An 18,016-nucleotide genomic window follows, 5' to 3' on the forward strand; every position below is an offset into this window, starting at 1 on the left:
AGGGTCCTGGGGCTGGCCTGGGGCAGGGAGACAAAGCCAAAATGGGATATGGGTCCCTGGAAGCTGAGTCATGCTCTCAGCACTTGTGTGGGCCCAGACCTCTGGTCACCCCCGTGGGTAACCCTAGGAGAAGTAGTCACATGATGTGGCACTTCTCAGCTGATTGCTTGAGGTCCCCCAATGTGCTCTGGGCCTTGTCCTTGAGTGAGCCGAGGTCCAAGCCAGGGAGGCTGGCCAGCTGCCCAAGGACCGAGGCCCTCTCCTCCTCCTCCTCTGTGTCCTCCTCAATCATCTTGGCCAGCTCCCGGGGCAGCTCCACATCTCCACCTGCCATCTGGATCTGGCTCTCGTCTGTTTCGTTCTGAAGGGAAGAGGGAAAGGGATGCTGTGGGCTTGGAGGTCTGTGGCGACTCAGAGTTGAGGGGCAAGGAGGGGCCTGGAACCCAAGATTCTGGAACTCCAGGTTCCAGTGAACTCAGCCCCCCTTCTCCATGCTGGGATCAAGCTTTTGACGCTTAGATATAGAGACCTTGCCCTTTCACACCACCTTACTTCACCCTGAGATACTGAAAGTAAGACACTAGTGCAGTGAGTAATGACAACATAAAAATACTTTGGAGTCAGACTGAGTCAGCTAAGTTGTGTGTTGACTGTCATTAACTACACTGAAGAATGTTACCCATCACAGTGATGGATTCCATTCATCCAACACCTATCACATGGGTGACACCGAGCTGAGTGCTTTTAATGCTCACAACCTACCCTGTGAGGTAGGTATTATTTTCTCCATTTTACAAATAAGGAAATTGAGGCTCAGATAACTTTAGTAATTTCCCCAAAGTCACACCTCTAGGAAGTGGGGGAGCTAAATGTAAACCTATGTCCCTCATTCCAACGTCTGTGTCCTCTTTGCATAGCACCTACCTACTGATGGTCATTGCACTTCCCTGTCCCTTTGGGGGCTCTTTGGCTTTCCACTTTATGTCCTACTCGGTTATAGCCAAGTCTTTCTCTCCTAGAGGACCCAGAGTTCTCTGATGGCAGAGTTGTGTCTCTTATATGCTTAGTGCAAGCATTTGAGGAATGATCCATTTCTAGCTGAGTTTGACTCTCCCTTTGAGAGATTTTCAAAAGACTAATGCCCTGTGGGAAATCAGAGGCAGCCAGGGGCTCAATAAACATGTACTGAATGAGTGAATATGATGCTCACATATCTGATCCTCCAATTCAAGTGGAAGATCAAGTTCAAGTGTACTGTAGCCTGTGCTTCCCTTTCTCCTCAGAGTCTAGCTTCTGGGCAGGGGGAGTGGCTTGTGCCTCAGTTCCCTCCTTAGGCAACAGGAGCAGAACTCTTACATGGTCATCTGATGCTGCAGAGCCTAGAGGAGACATCCTCCTAGCTACTTGGGCAGTCAAGGGGGTACTTTACTCTCTGCAGACAGACTTCATACTTTGGAAGGCAACCGGGGGTCTGGGAACAAATGCAGGCTCAGCAGGTACAGGCTTGATCTCCTTTCCCACTCCCGTCCCTCTCTGGCTGTGTATGACCATAGCCAAGTCCCTTAATCTCTCTGAGCCTCAGTTTCTTTATCTGGAGATGTGGGTAGTAGCTACCTGGCAGAGTTACTAAATGGTTAGGTAAGGGCATGAAGATCAAGCACACAGAAAGTGCTGCCTTCTCTCTGTCCACCTCCCTCCCTGGGTGTTCAGAAGCGCCAAGAGAGTTTACCCCTGAGGTAGAATCTACTGCCTTCCAACTCTTCATCTGCCTAGCCCTGACTCTGGGTTGGGTGAGTCGGGGTTGGAGGAGAGAAGGGGCCTGGATTGACTCCAGAAACACAAACCCATCTGCTGGGCTACCTCTCAGCGTCAAGCCCTGGCCCTTGGCAGGCACTAATTAACCGTGAATGAATGAAGGAGTGAGAGAATCGTTAACTTAATCAAACACTCCCTGAGAGTTGCAGCGCCAGGAGTAGGGCAAAGGGGTCCGGAGCCCACAGCTCAAGGTCCCGGATGTGTCTTGCAGCCCAGGGTCCTAAGCTTACCTTGGGCAGCCGGTATTTGTCTCGGAAGTGGCTCCGCAGCGTGGCCCGCTCTGCCTTCCTCTGCGTGAATTGCGCGTCCCGCTCCATCCTGTGGGGGCACCGGGGCGGAATCACCACCCGGGCTGAGAAAGTGGGCGGGGCCTGCGAGGAAGGGGCGGGAAGGGTCTCTATGTCCTAGCCGAAGTTTACTTGGCTCCCGCCCCCGCCGGCCGCGGGCCGGTATGTTGGGTGCTCTGACCAGCCAAGATTAATCTTCGCCGCCTTTCCCGGGTATCACAGTGCCCTTTATTGCCTCCGCACACGTCGCCCGACGCAGCTATCGGGGCACGTCTGTCTGGCTCTCCGGACCCTGACATGGGTGGCCTCTGACTCGATCTGTCTTTTCTTTTTCTGACAGGTTGTGTCAGTGTGGGGAAAAGTATTTGGGACAGACACGGGTTCGCATCCTGGCTCCACCACCACTTTTTGTCTTTGGGTAAATCATTTACTTTCCTGTTTTGTAAAATGAGGATAGGATTTTGCCACGCACAAAACTGTTATCGTGATTAAGTGAAATAATAGCTAATATTTAATGGTTTGCCATGTGCCAGGTGTCTTGCTAACCGGTTTATGTGCATTAAGTATTAACCCTCATAAACATATACGGCATGTTTTATCACCACCCACATTTTACAGAAGAAGAAACTGAGGCACAGAAAGGTTAAGTAACTTGCCTAGGGTCACCCAGCAAAAAAGAAGCGAAGCCAGGATCTGACCCAAGCAGCCTAGTCTGGAGTTGAGCCCCTAACTCCACTCCAGGTACCTCTCTGTCCCAGCATTGTCCTCACACAAGAGTGCCCTCATCTCAGGATGTGTCTCTATAACTGATTCTCCCTCAGCTGCAGCGCTTTTCTCGGAGCCTCAGGCTCAGAAGAGCTCCAGTTGGAAGACACAGACGGCTGAGACCAGATCGGATTAAGGGATTACTTGTTTCGTCAGAAATGCACGTGCCCCCACCTCGTCTCAGGCCCCTGTCGCCCCTGCCCCCACTCCCTCTGGGCCCGAATGTAAAAGTGGAGCGGGGGTCTAGGTTGGAGATGGGGTGGCTCTGGGGGCAGCCTAGAGGGCGCCGCCCGGCCCTTACCTCGTCTGGAAAAATAGGGGAGGAGCTCGGGGTCTGAGACTGCCCTAAGGGTGGGCCGGGAGGCTCTTGGGGAGTGGGGAGGGCCGTTGGAGCCAGGAAGGGATGCCACTCACTTCTCTTCCACCAGTTGCTTCTGATACTCCTCATACTCCTCTCGGCTCATGCCCTGCGCCTCGGCGGCCGACTTGTCCCCGTCCCCCTTGTCCTCGCCGCCCCCCAGGCTCCCAGTGAGGTTCTTCAGCTGGCCGCCCACCATGGTCTTCACCATGAACGCCATGGTCTTCGCTGACCTGGGCACCGGGCGCCGGTTACCACGCGGCAGGCACCCAGGCACGTCCGCTCCTACTTCAGCACTAGGTCTCAGGGACAGCTCCCGCCGCAGGCAGGAGCCCCACGCTCTGCACCGCCCACCGCCCGCCCCTGCCCGGGCCCGCCTCCATAGCCCCAAACCCCTCCTCACAGGGGGCGGGGGGCATGCACGGGGCTGAGCAGACTGGACCACGTGCCCGCTCCTCACTCCCGCCTCCCCAACGTGCCTCCTTGCATGCCAAGCTCCGCTGGGCACTGCTGACAACGGATTGGGGCTGCCGTTAAGAGGGGGGAGGGTCGCTCCCCAGGGGAATGAGTTGTGCCTTTATGCACCCCAGAACCCTGCTCCCCCTACTTCCGTCTCCCCCAAATGGCTGATAACCAGGATTTCAGCTGGGAGGTGCGAGTAGCCCTGGGCTCTACCCCAACCTTCTTTCCAACCCGCCGCCCCAGCAGCTGCCCAAAGAGCTTGACGCTGAGAAAGGGAGGGAGACCAGAGAGTGGGGAATCCCAATGATGGCTCCATGGGTTGCCTTTCAGAGTTCTCTGTCACGTGCCTGCCCTGCTGACCCCTGGAGCTACAGGGAGTAGGGAGAGAGTTGTTCATGGTGATGCTGGCTGGGCTGGACCAGGAAGGGCACGGAGGCACCCTTCCTTGTTCTGGGTGAATTTGGGGACAGAATTATACACAGCTGTGACGCCATCTCCCACCATAGTCCCGAGTTCAGGCCTATGGGGTATCTGGTTTTTTGGCAGTCAAGCCAGCCCTGGGCCTCCTTGCCTGCTTGGAGCCCACTCCCAGTGACCATCTGGAAGAAGTTGAAGCCTTCAGAGATTAAGGTGATGCTGGAAGGTAAATGAGCATATCAAAGCATGGGGAGAGGGAAATTGCCTTTAATAAGTGTGGATGTCCCCAAAGCTAAGGTGTGGGTAGGAGCTGGGCACCCAGGGGCAGAAGACACCGGCCAAGCCCTCTACCCCCAGGTACATGTTGACTTCCTAGTGATGAGAAGTGGACATTTCATCAGGGCTTCGAAGTAGGTCATGCCTGTATGCTGGGGGAGAAGGGCTGCCTCCGCAGAGCCCCCAGGGCCCTAGGGATTTGTGGTGTAGAACTCAGAGGAAGGCTGCATGTGGACAAATAGTCCTGAAGGCCCATGTCCAGCTTCTGCTTGCTGCCAGGGAGAGAAGAAGGTCATTTGGGCTTCTCCCTTCTGGGTTCCTGAGACCAGGCTCTTTATATTTACTGCACCCACCGCCCTACACTCACTGGACCACAGCATCCCCTGCTCTGAGAACTTCTATGGCACCCTTGGTCTGCTCCTTCAGTACCACACTTTCTTCCTGGCATTCAAATTCTGTCCAGGTGGCTCCAGCCTTATGACTACCATTGCACTCCTATGTAACATAAGCCTGTCATCATTTCCACCCTCATACCTTTGCTGTTCTGCGCACCTGCAGGCCATCTCCTCTCCCACTCTGCTTTTAAAACGCAGCATATTTCACTCCTCCTCCAGGACCATCACAGCCCACACTGATTCCTTTTGTCTTGAAATACCACCGACAAGGACTGCCCCATTTCTGAGCTCCTTAGCACATCTTGCATCTCTAAAGTCTTACTTGTTTACAAACATTCATCAAGCAGAAACTGTGACATGCCGCCAAACTTTTAAATTCTCTTTGCCCAGTTTCACAAATATTTTGCTCTAGCAGTACTGAACTTGCCACTTTTTCTCCAAAATATATATATAATATATATATATATATTTTTTTTTTCATGCTTCCACATCTTTTCTCATGATGTTTCCTCTACATCAATGCTTTTACTTATCTTGTTGGGCTTGAAACACTCCTAGTTGCCTTGATGATCCATATCAAATATCCCTTCCAGGTGATTCCCTGATCTCCCCAAGCTGGCTCTAGTGCTTTTTCCAGCACTTTTTAGGCCCCTGAGCTTCCTGCTGTCATGGCACTGATCACAAAGGACGTGACTGTTAGTTACTTGTCAGTTTATCACATTAGAGAGTGAATTCTGTGAGGAGAGGACTCAGATGGGACCAGCAGCTGAGCAGGTAGTCAGCATCTCTATGGAAAAAATGGGCCCTAACTTGGGCACTGCTTCTTGCCAGCTGGTGGGCCATGTGGATCTCCCCACTGGAACCTTAGTATCCCCTCTCTCAAACTGAATCTCTATGGTCCAGACCCAAGAGATGCCAGGTAGGTGTGGGAAGTCCTGCACATGGGAACGCCCACCTGAAGTGTACATAGCAGAAGAAGCCTACAGTCTGGATGAGGAGGAAGAACAGGAAGATGCCAGGCTGCAGGCACGAGGAAACCCTTGGGGACCTGCCAGGTGAGTGAGGGTCCTTGGCTGCTGCTCTCTGAAAAGAGATGTTCTAAGATCTTAGATCAGCTTCTTACTCAGAAGGAGGGAGGGGACCTAGAATCTGGACCACTGTGGGGCTTTGTTTCCCTCTCTCAGTGTTGGGGTACCTTGGCTTTCATCCAAGGAACTTGGAGAGGGGGCAGGGTACAAAGCTGCCTCCCCACCCCAGCTCCTATGTCCCTATTTGTGGGAACAGCCAGGAGGGCCTGGGGCCTGGGATTTTCAGGGTGCTGAAGGCTCTAGAGATAAGTGAGAGAGAGAAATACAGAGCCAAAGACAGGGTGATGGAGAGGGCAAGGAAAAGAGCAAGATGGAGTAGGGCACAGGAAAGAGCGGACTTCACCACTAAGCTTTGAATGATCTTGGGCACAGACCATTCCCATTTATCTTCTGGTCATTGTGGGAGTTGGACCAAGTGATCTCCAGGGCCCTGCTGGTACTGACAGTCTGTGGAACTCTCCAGAGAGCAGAGGAGGCAGAGAGAAAATGCGATCCGTGTGCCTGCATGCCCGTGTGCATGCACACACAGGCACGACGGACACAGGTGTGCCTGACAGGAGTCCCAGGGGGGGAAGGGCAAAGGCAGGAGGGGTCTGGGGCTGTGGAAGTGCTAGAAGAAGGGGGCTGAGCCCCGTGGTCCTCGCTGCTGTCCCTCTCACCGCTGGGCCCCGCAGGTCCTTCTGCAGGAGGCTCAGGATCTGGGCCAGCTCTGAGAAATGATGCTTGGTGCCCACGGGTAGGTAGAAGACCTGGGCTCTTGAGGCCATGTGAGCAGCTGCATCCCTGGTACAGAGTGGAAACCAAGGGAGAGAACCCATTATCCCTTCTGATTGCACCCAAAGTACCTAATTATGGATTTCCCATAATCCTCAAAGGCAGCACCTGGGTGAGGAACAGGCACCACCCATAAGGCCCCCTTTGGGGACTGGTGGTCTTCCCCCCTACCCAGAGCATCTCCTTGAGACACTTTAGCTCAGAGAAGCATCTCCCTTAAGCTGTCCGTCCCAACCCCAGGCTCCCTGGGCTCTGCCTTCGGTCCCCGGCCCCCAGGGATTTAAATCCTCTTCCTCCTCATGTTCCCAGCCCCGGGGTATCTAGATATAAGGAGGAGGGCTGGGGTTGGGGTGCAGCCACAGCATACAGGCTGAAGCCCCTCTCCTCCCATGGCATCAAGGTGACCCCCTGCCCCTAGGGCTCCATGGATAACTCCAGAGGCCTGGGCCTAGAGTGGGATGCTAAGGGGCCAGAGGTGGGTAAAAAGAAGTCAGGGGCTGCCCATCCCCCAACTGGGCCTGCTTTTGGTTGTGTTCCCTCTAAGAACCCCCTCAAAATGTCCCCTCCTTCTGGAAGCTATCACTGAAGGAAGGCTCAATTTTACTAACCCTCCCTGGGGTGAGACTGTCCTAGGGAGTTGTGTTTAAACCAGGAGTTTCAAAACTTTAGACTTGATTCAGTTAAATTCAGCTCAGTTCAACAAACCTAACTCTGCCCCTAGCCCCTCCCTGTTTTCCAGGCTTTGTGCTTGTTGCTTAGGAGATGATGAAAGTATTAAAGGCCTGATGGGGGCTCTTCAGGAAGAGAAGCAAGTTGGTGGGTGGGGACTCCTCTTCCCTCTCCCCCAGGATCCTCCTCTCCTGGTGCCCTTACCTCATCTCTTGCAGGTCTTGCAGCAGAGTCTGCTGTCCACGGAGTAGGGCACTGACCTTGGCTGAGTCCTGCAGGAGTACCAGCCTCTTCTTTAGGGCCCAGGGCACAGCCCCTCTTCTCAGAGTTCACCTTCCCCGGGGATTTGCAGCCCTCTTCCTTCAGAGGCCTCACTCCGTTACCTGGGCCCTCATTTTGGATACGCTAGGTTTATCTGACCCTTTGCATCTGGGCTTCTGATTTTCCCCTCCTCCCAAACCCTTCTCCCTAAGAAGTCCCCTTTCCCCCTCCCTCCCCATCCTCACCCCCGACCTGGTCCCAGCCAGTCAACTCCCAGTGCTTGGGCTGCCTTCTTGCCCAGTGACCTGGAGAGGTAGCCACCTCTCTCAGGGGTGGGTGGAGCCTGGCAGGGGGAGTCCTGGGCCTGGCAGTAGGATCAGGGACACGTGGCCTTGGAGGACCTGGTCCCTCCCCTCTGCCCTATTCCATCAGCCCAGGCTCCACTGCTCTGTCCTGAGGACACAATTCAAACCTCAAGCTGCCAGAGCCCAGCAAAGCTCACAGGAGCCGCTGGCCCCTTCTGCCCGGCATCTAACATCTTGACTGAGCTCAGCTCTCAGGCCCCAGGCTGGGTCTGCCATGGGACGTGACTCCCCGGGGGAGAAGCCAGGATGGCAGTGGAGGGGAAACGAGGATTCTGGTGCATCTGAGCATTAAGCAAGCGTATGTGAATCAGATCACATGTGGAGCTACATGCAAATAAGCACCCGGTCTATTTTTGTCACTTGTCTAGAGATCCGCGTCTAAATACCTGGCAACTCCTTTCCCCAGCCCCAGCCATGGGCTCTGTGGGCCTTTGCTTGTGCCAAGCCCCCCCAACCCCCACCTCGCTCCCCCATCTGGCAGATCCACGCCACCCTGCCACCTGCAGCATTTCACCCCTGCCCTCCTTTCCCTCCAGGGCTTCCCAGGTGGCGCTAGTGGTAAAGGACACGCCTGCCAATGCAAAAAACAGAAGAGATGCGAGTTCGATCCCTGGGGTGGGAAGATCTAGAGAAGGGCATGGCAACCCACGCCAATATTCTTGCCCCATGGACAGAGGAGCCTGGTGGGATACAGTCCACGGGCCACAAAGAGTCGGACACGACTGAGGCAACTAGGCACGCGTGCACGCACTCCTGTCTCTCCAGACCCTGGGGGAGACGCGTTCCCGGGCAGAGTGCTTGCCCCTCTTTCTGGACAGAGAGAGCTGACTGGTGCCATCAGAACAGCCTATGGAGCTTGGCTTCTCCGGGCCTGCAGGCCAGACCCTTGGGTGCTCGAAGGGCCACTCACCCATCCTCCCTCAGGCCTGATCCGGCCTGGGGACCCCAGCTGCTGCTTCCATTGCTGCTCAGCCTGCGCCAAGTGCTTGGAGAGACCCTGGAGGGTCTGCAGGATCTGCCTGTGTCTGTGCAGTGTCTCCTCCAGGCCGAAGCTTTGTTCCCCTGGGGATCAGGGCAGAGCGGGGACAGGCAGGCCGCTGGGGTGGGCAACAGATCCTGTCTTTTGAAGCCACCTTGGAGGGGCAGAAACGTGTGGCTTCTGCCTCCAAGACTCCCCTGGAAAGATGTGTCTGGGTGGTGGGGCAGAGCCTGCTTAGATACGGCCTCCTCAGGCGCCCCGCTTCCCACTGGTTAAAGGGCTCTTGGTTTGAAGGGAAGAGGATACTGTGACCCTCAATCGAGTCCCTGGCCCACCTGCCTGTTCCCTGGGTCCCTACCCTCTTCCTGGACTCCATAGTTCAGCTTTGGAGTCATGTCTTCCTTTGTGCCCAGGCCCAGCCTTGCCCGCAGCCCTTCCAGCTGCTTCTCCAGGCGGAGCTGCTCTGTCTCCAGGAAGGGCTGTGAGGGAGGCTGGAGAAAGAAGACACAAACTTAGGCCCCAAATCCAGAGGCAGGCCAGAGGACTCTTCCCACAGGGCCTCCCTCAAGCCCTGCCCCCTTCCTGACCAAACAGGCACCTGGCATAGACCCAGTCCTCCCAGCCCTGCTGTACCTCCGCCACACTCACACACTCTCTCTCTCTCACACACACACACTCACACACTCACACACACACTCACACACACACACACACACACACACACACACACACACACACACACCTAGTTCTCCCTCAGCTCAGCCACCAGGCCCAGTCCTCCCAGCCCTGCTGTACTGCCGATCTTTACACCCGTCTCTCCCACTGTGGCCCAGACCCCAGCAGCTCCCTCAGACCTTTGTCTATGCCACTCCCCCTGTTCCTTCAAGCTCATCTTTGCCATGCCATCTTCCTGCTCCCCTGGCAGGTTAGGACCCCTCAGTGCTCCCACAGCTCCTTAAGGACAGGGCCTGGCTCTGAATCATCTCTGGCCCCCAGCACTTCCCAGCACAAGGCTTGGCCTGAGTAGAGCTCCACAAGCAGATAGAGATAAGGGTTGGAATGACAGGTCTGACAGCTGATGTGAGCAGAGCAGGAGGGGAGGGATCCCTGAGCTGCTTCTCCCCCAGCCCTCCCCCCAGGGAAGGCCCAGGTTTGGCATTACCTCTGGACCCGGCTCATGCAGACTGAAGGTTAGGAAGGACAGGACGTCATGGTCATCTAGAAAGCAGGGTAGCGAAGGGAAGGGAACTCACTCCCTCAGCCCTCACCCTCGGCCTCCATTATGTTCCGGGCAGGCAAGAGATCTGGGTGACTTTGAGCAGCTCTGATCCTCATCTTTCCTCTCTTCATAGGAAAGGTGTGAGGATCAGATAAGCAGATGGGTGGGCTGTGAGGACTGACTCCAACAGAGAAGTAAAGGGGGACCTCCAGTGAATGGGAAAACTGGACGGTCCTGACCTAGAGCCATGACCACAGGCCAAGCAATACCCTCAGGCCCAGAGCCTGGCTGCTACTGGCAGAAGAACCACACAGGGGCTGCCTCCTCCTCCTCGTGACTCTGACCACGTCACTCCCCTCCTTAGAAACCTGCCATGGCTCCTAGAGTCTAAAGACCGTGCCTAGAGTCTAAAGACCGAAGTCCTGGCATTCCAGGATGCCGCCTCTGCTTGCACCCTGCTCTCCGGCTGGGTTCCTCCACAGGCTCTCCATTACACCACATCCTTTTGCTCTATTTCCTAGATGTCCCTTATGGCTGACCCTCTTCCTCTTGCCCCACAGATCCCAGCTAGGGACCCTTGTGGAGCCAACACTGAAATGGAAGTGACCTGTGTTTTACGCCATTTGAGACTTTCATCAACTCTGCTAGGCAGACACGACCTTCCCCGGATGGTAACAGAGACCCAGAGAGGGTTTGTGGCTTTGCTGGGTCCCACAGTGAGGAACTGGCTGGCCCCTCCCCAGTGCTTCTTAGAAGTGGTGTTCAGTCAGCGCCGCTCCTCTGCCCAGAAGGCCCTCACCTGCCAGGGTGCTCGTGGCCGCCGAGACCCCAAAGAAACCTCCAGGGGCCAAAAGCAGGGGCCCCACATCGACACAGACCTCATCTGGGTCGCTGGGAGTGAGGCCGCTGTTCAAAGTCACCTGAGGGACACAAAGGCCATGAGTCCCTCACAGGGGGAGCCCACTTCTCTCCCCCAGCCCCAGCAGGGGCAGTGTCCCCACATGACTCACTGGCTCCCTGACCCGGAGGGCGGGCAGGCAGCTTGGAATCAGAGTGACGTGGAGGGGCTCGCACACCTGGGCTCATGTCAGCTCTCCCAGGCATGTGCTGGGGGCAAGTTAGGCGTCTGTGTAGAGAGCAGGGATCCCTATGGGTGTTGCCCACGTGTGCCAGGGACCGCACGTGCTGTCACAGGTGTGTCTGTGGGATCATGGGAATCCACAGAGCTCTGAGCCCTGTAACCTGCACTCCCTCCCCGGTGGACCCACAAAGGCAGGAGGGATGACTCACACGCAGCCTCTGCCCCCAGTAGGTGATCCGTGCTCTGAAGGGGTACGGCCGGTTCCGGAAGTCCTGGCGGCAGGAGCCCAGCACCAGGCTGCCTCCTTCCCTGCGGGCACTTGGAATCCAGCCAGGCCACACAGGACCCAAGGCCTAACCAGTGGGGGTGTTCCCGGAGGCCGTGCGCCCAGGCCTGCAGTGCCACCCGCCCCCACTGCTCCTGGTCTAGCTCCAGCCTCCGTTGCTGTATTCTGCTCTAGTAGCAGAAGAGAGAGAAGCGGGAAAGCAAGCCTTGCCTGGCAGAATGCTGGGACTTGGAATCCACGGAAGAGGCTGAGGCCCGCCCTGGGATGTTTCCCTAGGGCTCAGCCTGGACCAACAGTGGGGTTTCTACCCACAATCCCCCAGGCCCACCACCGCCTCCTCGGTCTCCCACTGGCTTCCCTCTGGGCACGGCTTCTCTTTCCTCTCCTTTCTGCCTTGCTTGGCCCATAGAAGGACAGACAGCACGATGCCCATCCTAGCAGCCAAGGACAATGTGACCAGCCGGCCTCCCCACGGGGGTGAAGCAGCTGGTCCAGAGGGTTAGGAGTGCTGAGACATCCTGAGTGTGTCTGGGCTCATGGACACACAGAAGCTCTCACGGCAGCGAGCCCGTCCCCACCGCCTGCGGCCGAGAGGGGGCAGCACAGAGCAGGGGAGGAGTCGGCTCCAGGTCCCCGGCGTGTGTTTGCCCTCTGAGCCCCTGTGACCTTGGGCAAGTTGCCTCACCTTTCCAAACCCGAGTTCCCCCATCTTTTAAATGAGGATAATAATTGAAACTACCTCATAACATTGTTACGAGGGTTAACCAAGCCATGAGCGTGAAGCGCTTGGCGCAGTGCCTGGCGTACAGTAAGCTCAGGTCGTAAACGTTAGCAATTATTCTAATTGTTATGAGCTAAGAGGGATGTTTGCTAAGAGACACTGATGAACTGGCCCAGCTACTGAGGAGGCATCCTGGCTGCGGAGGGATGGGCAGCCACGTCATTGGAGAGAAAGGGACAGGGCTGGCAGGCACGCAGGCAGCTGGTGCGGGAAAGGGCGTGGACCCTGCACCAGCAAGTCTGGCCTCAGAGCTCAGTTCCGGGCACAGCTGTGTGACCTGGGGCAAATCACTTCTCCACTCTGGGCTCAACGTCTTCACCTGTAATTGGAGCCTAATAATCCCCACTTCTCAAGAGTGTCAAGATGAGATGATGGGAGTGAAAACGCTGAGCACAAGGCCTCACCCTGTGTCATTTCACTACCCCCGCTGCCCTGGGGCTGTTGGCTTCAGTGACTTGAGGACTCCGGGGAGTAATTCCCAAGAAGAGCAAGCAAACCCTGGTCCCAGGCCCTGGAGGAGGCATAGCTTGGACCTAGTGAGAGGGGGGCCCTGGGCAGTGTCATCAGCTCAGATGAGAGGACAGCAAGGAGACCACCGCCCTGGGAGGGGGGTTCTCCGTCAGAGGCCAGGGCAGGGCACAGTGGGCCGTGTGGGTAACCACCGAGCTCCTCGTAGCCCAGGAATGAGGTAGGGGTCAACCCAGGCGGGCCCTTACCCAAGCGGCTCGTAGGGGGTGTGCCCATCTCTGGCCAGCACATGGATGGCAGGGCTGTTCTGTGTGGGAAGTGACAAGCAGCCTGAGACCCGGGCACAGGGCAGAGGGTGAGGGTGTGGGTGGGACGACGGACAGGAGACCACCACTCACCTGGGGATCTTGGGCTGAGGAGTCGAAGAGGATTCCAATGCCGTCCCCCAAGTCCGGCGCCCCCAGGACAGGGCCTACCTGGCCCCTGCCCTGGGTGTACCACACGGCCTGCAGGTCCGCAGCTGCTCAGCTCAGGGGTCCCTGCAGGACGCTGGGACCCCGGGCTCACCACCAGCTCCTCTGACCCACCCCCTCTGCTGGACTTTCATGGGGACCACTTACCATGCCCTGGGCTCCCCGGCGCCCCGGCCCGGTCACCCTCATCTGTATCTCCACCTCCCAGGCAGGGAAGAGGATGGGGGTTGTACTCCACACGGCGCCACTCCGGTTCCGCATGGATGGGGCCAGCCGTACCTCCTCCAGGCCCGGGATGGCATCTGCGGGCCAGGGCAGCTCAGGGCTTGGGCCCCACCAGCCCCTGTTCCCCCATCACTCTCTCTCACTGGTCTAGGCTGGGCTCCAGAAGGAGGAAGGAAGGAACATTACAGCCAGTGGTAATAAGCTGGCTGGTCAGACAGTGGAATCCATTGAAGAAATGGGGATTGGGTCTTTGCCAGGGGGAGGGAGGGTCAGCAAAGTCTCCAGACACACATGGAGCTCTTTACCTGCATTCTCACATAAGCCTCACTGCAAGTCTGTGCAGCTTGCTTTTATAGGGCCCCATTTTATCTTTTAATTATTTATTATACTATTTTTGGCCACTTGGCATGGGGGATCTTAGTTCCCCAACCAGGGATCGAACCCATGACCCCAGCAGTGGAAGCTTAGAGTCTTAACCACTGGACCATCAGGGAAGTCCCAAGACCCCATTTTATAGATGAGGAAGCTGAGGCTCAGAAAAATTAAGGAACTATGTGAATGGGTACCCAGCTCCCTCTGACTCCAAAGTACAAGCCATTTCCACCATGAGAGAGATTTGTGTCCAAAGGGAATGGCAACCCACTCCAGTACTCTTGCCTGGAGAATCCCATAGAGAGAAGAGCCTGGAGGGCCACAGTCCACGGAGTTTCAAAGAGTTGGACATGACTGAGCAAGTGAGCATGGGAGCATTGTGTTTCTCAGAGGAGGAAGAGGGGCCTATGAGGGAAAGGACAGGCTGGAGACCATGAACACAGGGGAGCACCCTGAGAGAAGAACCAGGCAGAGGGCCAGGACTCCAGGCTGTGGACACATGGGTATGTCCAGACACAGGCGGGCCTTCCTGGTGGGGGCACCTAGGGGGCATCTCAAGGTGGGGAAAGCATGAAAGCAGAGGTGGGAGCTGGCCATGAGGGATGGAGTGAGTGTGAGAATTACCACTGATATGGGTGGGATGGGGGGAGAGGGAAGGAAGGAGTGAGAAACTGAGGCAGGTTTGGCAGGAAATGGAGAAGGGAGACCAGAGGCCCTGCCCCAGCTGCCTCCACTCCCCTGCGGCCTGCCAGCCTGGAACCTGGCCCAGGGCCCAGACCCTGCCAACATGTCCTGGAGACTGCTAATCCAGCCTGTTTGCTCAGCAGAGGCCAGAGCTGGGGGCAGGGAGGCTCAGAGGCTGCAAGGCCAGGAGGGCTGAGCCCTTGGGAGCCGCCACCACCTCTGAACTAGCATGCAGGAGGCGGAGGTTGCCCATGTCTGCCACACTTCTGCACTGGGCCTCCGGTGGATTGTTCAGGGGACCTCACTGCAGACTGTAGGCTCCTCGAAGCTGACTCAGGCCTGGGGCACAGAGGACGTGGGGGGAGTCGGATAAAGGGATGAATGATGAATGGACACTGAGCGTATCTCTGAGTGACCTTGAAGAATGTGCCTCTGCTCCCCCATATGTCCTGGAACACCCCAGACTTGGCGTGGCCCAGAACAATGACTGTGGTCCGGGTCCTACCATCCTGGGCCTGAGGCTCTGTGCTATGGGGAACAGCCTCCTCCTTTGTTAACCTCCTGGGTCTTTGTGAGGGAGAACTGGGCCCAAAAACCCTGCTAAGAGGGCCTGTCTTCTTCAAGGGATATTTGCTCTGGTCTCAGGAATTATGCTGTTTTTCAGAAATTACACCTCATAGACACAGAAATACACACTGGATCTGCTTTCTCTCTTCGGTTTGACTGCTAGGAGGCTCTAAACCAGGTTCATGGCTCAACTCTGAAGAGTGGACAGGCTTCACAGCCTATATTTTGGCAGCAAACCATGTTCTTGGACTCATTTCATGCCTCAGTCCTAAGACTATGTCTCATTCTTCTGGCTCACTCCTAATTTAAATTCCTCTCAGTTGCATAGGTCCATATAAGTCCTCAAAAATCTTTTTAGGACAAGACCGAGTAGAAGACAGATTCTTTGTAGGTCTGGGTTTGGAAGGCCCTGAATACAACATATGGGCTAAGATGCTCTTGTGCTTGCTTCCACCCAACAAACACACAGGACAGGGCTGGGGCCCTCTCTGGTGAAAGAGCTGGCCATGAGGAAGCCTCCCTCCAGGCTGCGCTCAGGTCTCCTGGACAGCCACAACCTGACCGTGTAGAGCCAGAGTTTTGGTCTGTGCTGATCCAAGCTGCCTTGCGTCTACGAGTCCGAGACTCAGCCTGTTAGCGTGTGTGTGTGTGTGTGTGTGTGTGTGTGTGTGTGTGTGTGTGTGTGTTCACAGGCCCATGAGGCAGGGTGGTGAAGGGTTCTCCAAGGAGAGGTGAGAAGAGGAGAGAGAAGTCCCAGGGCAGAGAAGGGGAGACGCAGAGAGAAGCTGAGGCTGAGGGGTAGCGGTGGGGCTGTGGTGGTGGAGTAGGAGCCAGGTCGGGGTGGGGGGTTGGTCCTGGGGCCCGTGGCACTGTCTGCCCTCTGGCCTGGCCCCGTCTTGGGCAGTGGCTGTACCGGCAGGCCCACTCCCCACCGAGTCACGGCCACCCAGAGCTGGTCAGCCCCTCCAGTGTTCTGAAGAGCCCTGGGCATGGCTAGTCCTCACCCAACATTTTACCTCCGTGATGGCTCCAGAAGGGTATTCCAACCCCAGGCAATGCCAGCCTTGGTCCTTTGAAGCTGAGCTTGTACTCAAATCTTCGCTGAGGCAGATGGCCCCCCTCGGGGCTGTGGGGGTCCAGGAGCACGAGGAGGAGAAGGCAGAGCAAAGGATCCAGGCCACGGACCACCCTCATTGCGAAGGGATCTAGTATCCGGGCCCCAGGGTGGACTTGCAGCTGGGAGGATAGGGAGGGGCTCCTGGGACAGGGCCACTGGGGGAGGAGCCAGGATGGCCCAGAACCTGGGTTTTTGGCACTGTCCTCTCCCTCCCTCTCCAGCACAGACATCCTGTTCCTTCCAGGCCTGATCTCAGGCCCCGCCCCACCCCTTACCTCCAGCCTGATGAGGCAGCCTGACCTCCTGCCAACCTGAGCTCTGCCCCTGCTCCTCGGCTCAGGCCATCCTTCCTCCTTCCTTCTGTCCCAGTGGCTGCAGGACCTCAGCGGGTCACTGGGACGAGCCACCCTCAGCAGCTCTGACTTTCCTCCCTGCCTGGGGTGTCCCCCTCATCCTGGCTCCTTCCCACGAGTAGCCGTCCCTGCTGTCTGGCCCTCACCCACCCACCCTATCCTTCCCTGTCCTGCTCTCGCTGCCTTGATTCTCAGCTCTCTCCCATATTCCCAAACACTCATGCCTCCAAGCAACCTGGTTTCCTCAACAAAGAAATTATGTGAAAATAGAAAGGGAGTCTTAGGAGACAGAGCAAATAAATGCAACGCATGGGCCTTGTAAGGGGAAAAATGAGACGGGGAAATTTGAACAATGGATATTTGATTAAGGGATTCTTGTTAGAATTTTTAGGAATAATAATGGTATTGTGGTAGAATTTCTTTTTTAAGTCTTACGTCTTCTGGAGAAATATACTAAAGCTTTATGGATGAATTGATATAACATTAGGATTTGCTTCCCAATCTAGAACCTGGGTGGGAGGAGGGGAACAGGGTGTACATGGCAGAGAATTGTCCTTGAGTTGATAACTGTTAAAGTTGGGTAGTAGGGACGTGAGGGTTCCTTGTATTCTAATCTCTACTTTTATATGTTTGATGATTTCCATAATGAAAAAAGTTTTTGAAAAATAAGAAATCCTGGGAGTCCCCTTGGTGGTCCAGTGGTTAACAATCCACCCAGCAATTCAGGGAGCATGGGTTCGATCTCTGGTCAGAGAACTAAGATCCCACATGCTGCAGAACAACTAAGCCCACGTGCCACAACTAGAGAAGCCTGCATCTTGCAATGAAAGAGTCCACATGGTGCAACGAAGACCTGAAGCAGCCAAATGAATTGAAAAAAAAAAAAAAAAGCTTAAAAAAAATCCTGTATCTCAAATATTTTCATCCAAATAAATTTTGGTTTTCCAGAGTGGCTCCAAGAATTCTGGATAGCTTAAGTCTTACTGTACTTTGTAAACCCCCAGTAGAATTAAGATACTGAAGCTCTACAAGTTAATTAAAACCATGGCTGCAAATGGAAAATTTTAGGACATGCTAAAAGAAGAACTTCATTTCTCTACACTGAGCCCTCAACCACCTCCACTCACTTCTCCCCCTTCCTTTTCGCAGCCGAGCTGTGGAAATGTGGGCTTCCCTCCAGCCCTGCTTCCTTGCCACCCCCTAAGTCCTTCCAGCTCCTGCCCTCCCCACCCCTGCACTCCATGAAAACTGTTCCAGCAAGGTCTGACAATGCCCATTCTCTGTGCCTAGTGGACACTGCTCAACATGGTCTCTGCAACATGAAATGCTGTGGACACCCCTCTGTTCCCCCTGCTCTAAGAACCCCTGCCCCAGGGCTCACCTGCCTCTCTGCTGTCCCTGGCCACCCCAGGAATTGCTTCTTGGTCACTCTTGTCCCTCCCTGGCCCCGCCCATCTCTCCAAAGGCTCCACATGCTAC

General features: G+C 55.8%; 2 protein-coding genes across 2 annotated transcripts; both read right to left on the reverse strand.

The window, feature by feature from the left end:
• Positions 1–136: 136 nt before the first annotated feature.
• Positions 137–3,445, reverse strand: CPLX3 (complexin 3). The gene is made up of 3 exons (XM_061159642.1): positions 3,282–3,445; positions 2,046–2,133; positions 137–361 (listed from the first exon to the last, which is right to left on the reverse strand). Exons 1-3 carry the CDS (start codon positions 3,443–3,445, stop codon positions 137–139), a joined length of 477 nt encoding a protein of 158 aa, XP_061015625.1.
• Positions 3,446–4,501: 1,056 nt separating this feature from the next.
• Positions 4,502–16,261, reverse strand: LMAN1L (lectin, mannose binding 1 like). Its single transcript, XM_061159107.1, has 14 exons — positions 16,084–16,261; positions 13,367–13,521; positions 13,145–13,252; positions 12,995–13,053; positions 11,421–11,520; positions 10,930–11,050; positions 10,074–10,129; positions 9,270–9,402; positions 8,843–8,994; positions 7,857–7,931; positions 7,511–7,578; positions 6,523–6,646; positions 5,727–5,858; positions 4,502–4,645 (listed from the first exon to the last, which is right to left on the reverse strand). The coding sequence occupies exons 1-14, from the start codon at positions 16,259–16,261 to the stop codon at positions 4,520–4,522; spliced, it is 1,587 nt and encodes a 528-aa protein (XP_061015090.1). The 3' UTR covers positions 4,502–4,519.
• Between the last annotated feature and the right edge of the window lie 1,755 nt (positions 16,262–18,016).

Source organism: Dama dama, chromosome 13 (genome assembly GCF_033118175.1).
Source record: "Dama dama isolate Ldn47 chromosome 13, ASM3311817v1, whole genome shotgun sequence".
Classification (NCBI taxonomy): domain Eukaryota; kingdom Metazoa; phylum Chordata; class Mammalia; order Artiodactyla; family Cervidae; genus Dama; species Dama dama.